Source organism: Chlamydotis macqueenii, chromosome 2 (assembly GCF_036417535.1).
Source record: "Chlamydotis macqueenii isolate bChlMac1 chromosome 2, bChlMac1.mat, whole genome shotgun sequence".
In the NCBI taxonomy this organism is placed as follows: domain Eukaryota; kingdom Metazoa; phylum Chordata; class Aves; order Otidiformes; family Otididae; genus Chlamydotis; species Chlamydotis macqueenii.
In genome coordinates this window covers 162,568,355-162,572,980 of record NC_141557.1, presented here as the reverse complement: position 1 = coordinate 162,572,980, position 4,626 = coordinate 162,568,355, and the positions used below count along the sequence as shown (strand labels likewise).

Sequence of the window (4,626 nt, the reverse complement as noted above, 5' to 3'; positions counted from 1 at the left end):
CACACTATTTGTGACATTACAAACCTGGACTCTGACCTCCTCTTGGTCATTTCTCTCTCTAAAGACAAAAGGTCCTCATCTTCTGAGATGTCTTCTTGACCAGGGTTTGTTCTGTTTCTCAGTAATTTTCGCTCCCGTTCATTGTTTAACTCCTGCAACCATTTCCATGCACTTCGTGCCTCTGCTGCGTCCTGAGTCATTTGGCAAGAGGTGATGAAGTGGCTGTGGGAGCAGAAGGAGAGAGCCCAGAAGAACTGGAAAGGTCACGAGGGACTGGAAAAACCTTGCAGAGTCAGGAGTTGATCTACAGGTAGCAACAAACATTGTCTCTTGGAAACCCTGGATGCTTCTGGAGGAAAGAGAAGCAGAGCAAAACAAAAGCATAGGACCAACCCCATCTTTGCCAGGCCTGTGGGAGCTTCGGAGGGACAATCCTTGGGCACAAATAGTGTCATTGCAGGAATGACCCAAGCTAGTTTTCTGCTTAAAGCACTTTTGTTAGTACAAATATGATAAATCTGGATGAGTACAGACAATCCAATGAAAAATCTTTCTTGCCTCTTCTCCCACTTCCCACAGATACGAAGGTCTCATATCACGGCAGAGAGAAAGGATGGAGGATGCCAGGTGACACCTACTATCTTGCAAGCGATGAGCCACCCCAGACTGGCACGGCTGCTTCTACTTTGCTCCAGGTTTCATGGTTCAACCCAACAGAGTAAGAAGGGACTCCCACGTTCGAATCGGACAACCTGTTCCCCAGATTAGCAAATGCAGACATGGTCAGCAGGAGTAGGCCTTGGAAAAAAAGATTGGATCTGAATGAGATGTAAAAAAAAAATTGCTACCTAGAGCCTCGTAACAGGTTCCTACGCACAAACACACCCATCACTGATCACATCATATGTGCTGTCACTCCCCAAACCCCAAATTACCGCAATCAAAGGCAGTCAAAGTAAATGCGGTCCCGGTATAAAACCTTACCGTGATGCACCATCCCACATTGTTCAGACTCTGAGGGCACAACGACCATGAAGGCTTTTCTGATTGCCCTGCTGGCAGCAGTCCTGTGCGCCAAGCAAGGTAAGGAGCTTTGGAGGCTGGGAGAGCCAGAGGGAGATGGATGATGAAAGTACCAGAAGAGAAATTAGAGATAATGCAGGGACAAGAAGACTTAACAGCTTTTAGTGCAATTGGTGAGATCTTGGTAGTGCAGGTGGTATTGACACTGCATCTCCTGCCAGCGTTTCACTCCATTTCCCACGACGACATTACAATTAAGAAGCTAGGTTGCTGGCAGATTATTTGAAAGCCTAAGAGCTCCTTGCTTATAGATGTGAAGAGCTTTTTTAAGTGTCTGGGAGTTAGTGTGTTTGTAATGGGATCCGTAATGCTCCGTGTTCACCCCCTTTCAAAAAGAGGTCCAGATAATTGTGTAGAAATACCCAGCTGAGAGACGTTGGCTCTGTGAGTGTATTTGCAATCCCGAGGAGGACTGCAAGCCTTTTCACATTTTGAAGACTGTTTCGGGCTGCATTTGCAAAACTAGAGCTAACGGAGCATGGAGGCCAGACGCAGGCAAGTCTTTCTAACAGCTATAATGGTCTAAGCTGTTATTTTTTTTCCTGGCTGGGAGGGATTTTCCTTGCACCACTCAGTGAACGTGAGTGCGTTTCAGTTGCTTTCGCACAGATGCTGGGGTCTTGGCTCCATCTGCAGCAGGAAGTGGTTTGAACAACTTTGTGAGATTTGGCAGAAAAACAGACCAGAGAGAGCTACAGGGACTGTAAAATGCAAGGACACTTGCTAGGCAGCGTGTCTGGGATTGCTCTGGCATGGTATGCAAACGGATGGTAGCCCACAGCTCCAAAGAAGAGGTGAGAGGCTTAACTTATCCAAGTGATGGAGAAACAACGAGTGCTGAATAGTCGGTTAGAGGGAAGTCAAAACTAGGAAGCAATAGGGATGATTTTATTTGCTCTTATGGAGAACACCTGCGCTTGCCACCCCTGGCACTAGGAAAGAGAAACTGGGTAGGTTTCAGAGCAAGACTACCAGTCATATGTTGGGGGACCAGGACCCAGAGGTGGCTCCAGAGCCTTATCCAAGGCACTTGAGCTCCTTGCAGTAGAGAGAGATGGCCTTTTCTTCTCCTACCTGGGATATTTAGGACCTAAAATGGTGTTTAATTCTGTTTTCTACTGCTTCTGAAACTGTGTAACCAAGCGTCATGGGCAGGTTCAACTTCAGAGATTAATTTGAATCAACAGCAGCTGGGCTTTGGAGAGTCCCTGGGAGGAGTTTCCTTGTTAAAAATAGATCCAAATTAAATCAAAAGGGGCTATTCGGTGCAGAAATAAGAGCCTTCCTGGGTTGAGAAAGCCAGGAGGAACTGAAGCAGGGAGATTTCAGCCTAACAGAGGAGCCTCCCTGGTTTGCAATTTGGTCACCTTCAACCAAGAGCTCTCCACCACTGGTAGCAATGGAGCAAGGCTGTCCCAAGAACAGCTCCACTGCCTCTGTCACCCCTGCTCAGAAATGAGGAGCATCTCATGGAACTCTGAATGAGTTTCCACCCATTGTGAACCCACCTCCAGGGAATGAGACGACAGGTGCCTGTGTTTCTAGCAGGGCCAGCTGGCCCGCCTGGACCTTCGAGTCAATTTACTTCCGTTTTGTTCAGAAATACATATCTTACCTCTTTCTGGCTTTGTAATAGACCTGGTTTAGCCCTGCTAGTAATATCAGTGAGAACATGGTGTTCCAAGTGCTGGTAGAAATAATCTCTCCATTGTCTTGAGCAACCCCTCCCAGGGAACTCCCTTTAATGTGGCTCTGTGCTCACTAATTTAGCTCACAGGGCTATCGTAGGCTTTAATTAATTCATATCTGCACGGTGTTTTTGCAGATGCAATCCGAAAGTACAGAAAACTAACCTCTCAGCTGAGAACAGTGCCAGTTTATTCTCTCCTTGCCAGAACTATACTAGTCCTAGCCGGCCGGGTCGCGAGCTCTACTTTTGTGGGTTGGCCTCAACCAGGCCAGTGCAGACCTGAGGGAGAAAGAAATGTCACTCGAGAGTGCTGCTCTGGCTGAAAAAATATGTTTTCATGTTTAATCACCAAAAATCTCAAGCAAAGAAAGAAAACTTGGTTCGTTCTGCTTGTTTAGCTTTTCAGCTTCATTAATTAAAACCAACCTCTTATTTCACTTGTCATGAAAACTTGTTCGTAACGTAATTTTCACCTTGTATTTTCCAAGAAGGGACATGGCTTTTGACACTTTCTTCCCAGGAGGGCACTGCTGGAAACCACTAATGTGTGCCGTGTGTGCTCTTTCCAGCTTCCTCGCTGTTTTGCTACACGTGTGACAACGAGCACTCCAACTGGAACTGTCTGAAGACCTACAAGTGTGAAGACCATGAGAAATACTGTCTAACCACATACAGCTCTGCTGGATTTGGTGAGTACCAGCAATACCTCAAGGCTTTTTTTTTTTTTTTTTTTTCCCCTCCGGAGAAACTGATGGGCAATATATTTTTAGGACAGTAGTTGGTTTTGTTGGAAAGAATCGACCGCAGAGGTTTAAGGATCATAGCACATAACGTGTGTGAATCCCTCAGTGGTGCTCTGTTGGGGCATGTTCCTCACCACCTTGTGGCAGGGATAACTGGAGCACACAGATTTGTGTGCTTTGTGATGGAGGATGGAAAGGGGTTGGATGTAAGTAACGTGGTTTTAGAAACTGAAAATGCATTGGCAGTGTGGGGTTTTTTTTGCTGTCTGACAGGAAGCATGGTGTGGATTTCTGTCAAGGACTTTCTAGTGTAATGCATTTGATCCAGGTTGCGTGGATACTCACCCAGCACTCATCAGATCTGCTGACAGCTGTTATTACTGCACTGCAAATTAAGCCTAGTGCAGTATACCTCCTCCTATCGCCCTCTGGTCAGCTCTTGCAGAAGAATCTTAAATCACCGCTCTCCTTTCTTGTCTATTCTCCATCCAGGCAAGGACACAGGACACCGCATCACCAAGAGATGTTCTGCAGACTGTCCTGAGACAAATGTGAACTTCGGCGTGGCGGCTTATTCCACCAAATGCTGTAGCACCTCCTTGTGCAATTTCAGTGGTGCCAACAGCATAAAAATCAGCTACGCCGTGATGCTCCTGGGAGTTGTGGCCAGTTTGATCTGTGTCGTCAAGGCAGGATTGTGATAAGGGGTGGGACGAGATACGACAGCCCAAGAACCTACAAGGTATTTCCCAACTGAGAAACCAACATCCTCTGTCAAGTGTCTCCAGTAGGGTCTATGCTACCCTGTTTTTTTTGACCAAGACATTGCTTCAGATCCCATCCACAAAATGGCACGGCAGTGTAGCTCCTAGTTTTTCCCCTGTATAATTTTGCTGTTTTATACTAATTTTCCCTGAGAAAGCTCTTTTGATAGCATGTGTGTGACAATTGTCAGCCAAAATAAAGATTTATGTTATTCTAGAGTGTGTTTGCTATATCCACTCTAAAATCAGCCTGAGAAAACAGCTCTGCCAGAAAGGACCATAGCCTGAATTTCTATTTCACATTTAATTCCTCTTTTTAGCACCTGGGAGTCTTCTCCTGGCTGCC

General features: G+C 46.1%; 1 protein-coding gene across 1 annotated transcript; it reads left to right on the top strand.

Annotated features, from left to right (window-relative positions):
* The first annotated feature begins 1,031 nt into the window (after positions 1-1,031).
* LOC104482602 (lymphocyte antigen 6E) lies at positions 1,032-4,217 on the top strand. Its single transcript, XM_010124116.2, has 3 exons — positions 1,032-1,083; positions 3,343-3,462; positions 4,009-4,217. The coding sequence occupies exons 1-3, from the start codon at positions 1,032-1,034 to the stop codon at positions 4,215-4,217; spliced, it is 381 nt and encodes a 126-aa protein (XP_010122418.1).
* The last annotated feature ends 409 nt before the right edge of the window (positions 4,218-4,626 follow it).

Coding starts and splice junctions, on each gene's coding strand:
- LOC104482602 (XM_010124116.2), top strand. CDS start 1,032: ATGAAGGCTTTTCTGATTGCCCTGCTGGCAGCAGTCCTGTGCGCCAAG. Junction 1,084..3,342: donor AGTCCTGTGCGCCAAGCAAG/GTAAGGAGCTTT, acceptor TGCTCTTTCCAG/CTTCCTCGCTGTTTTGCTAC. Junction 3,463..4,008: donor ATACAGCTCTGCTGGATTTG/GTGAGTACCAGC, acceptor TTCTCCATCCAG/GCAAGGACACAGGACACCGC.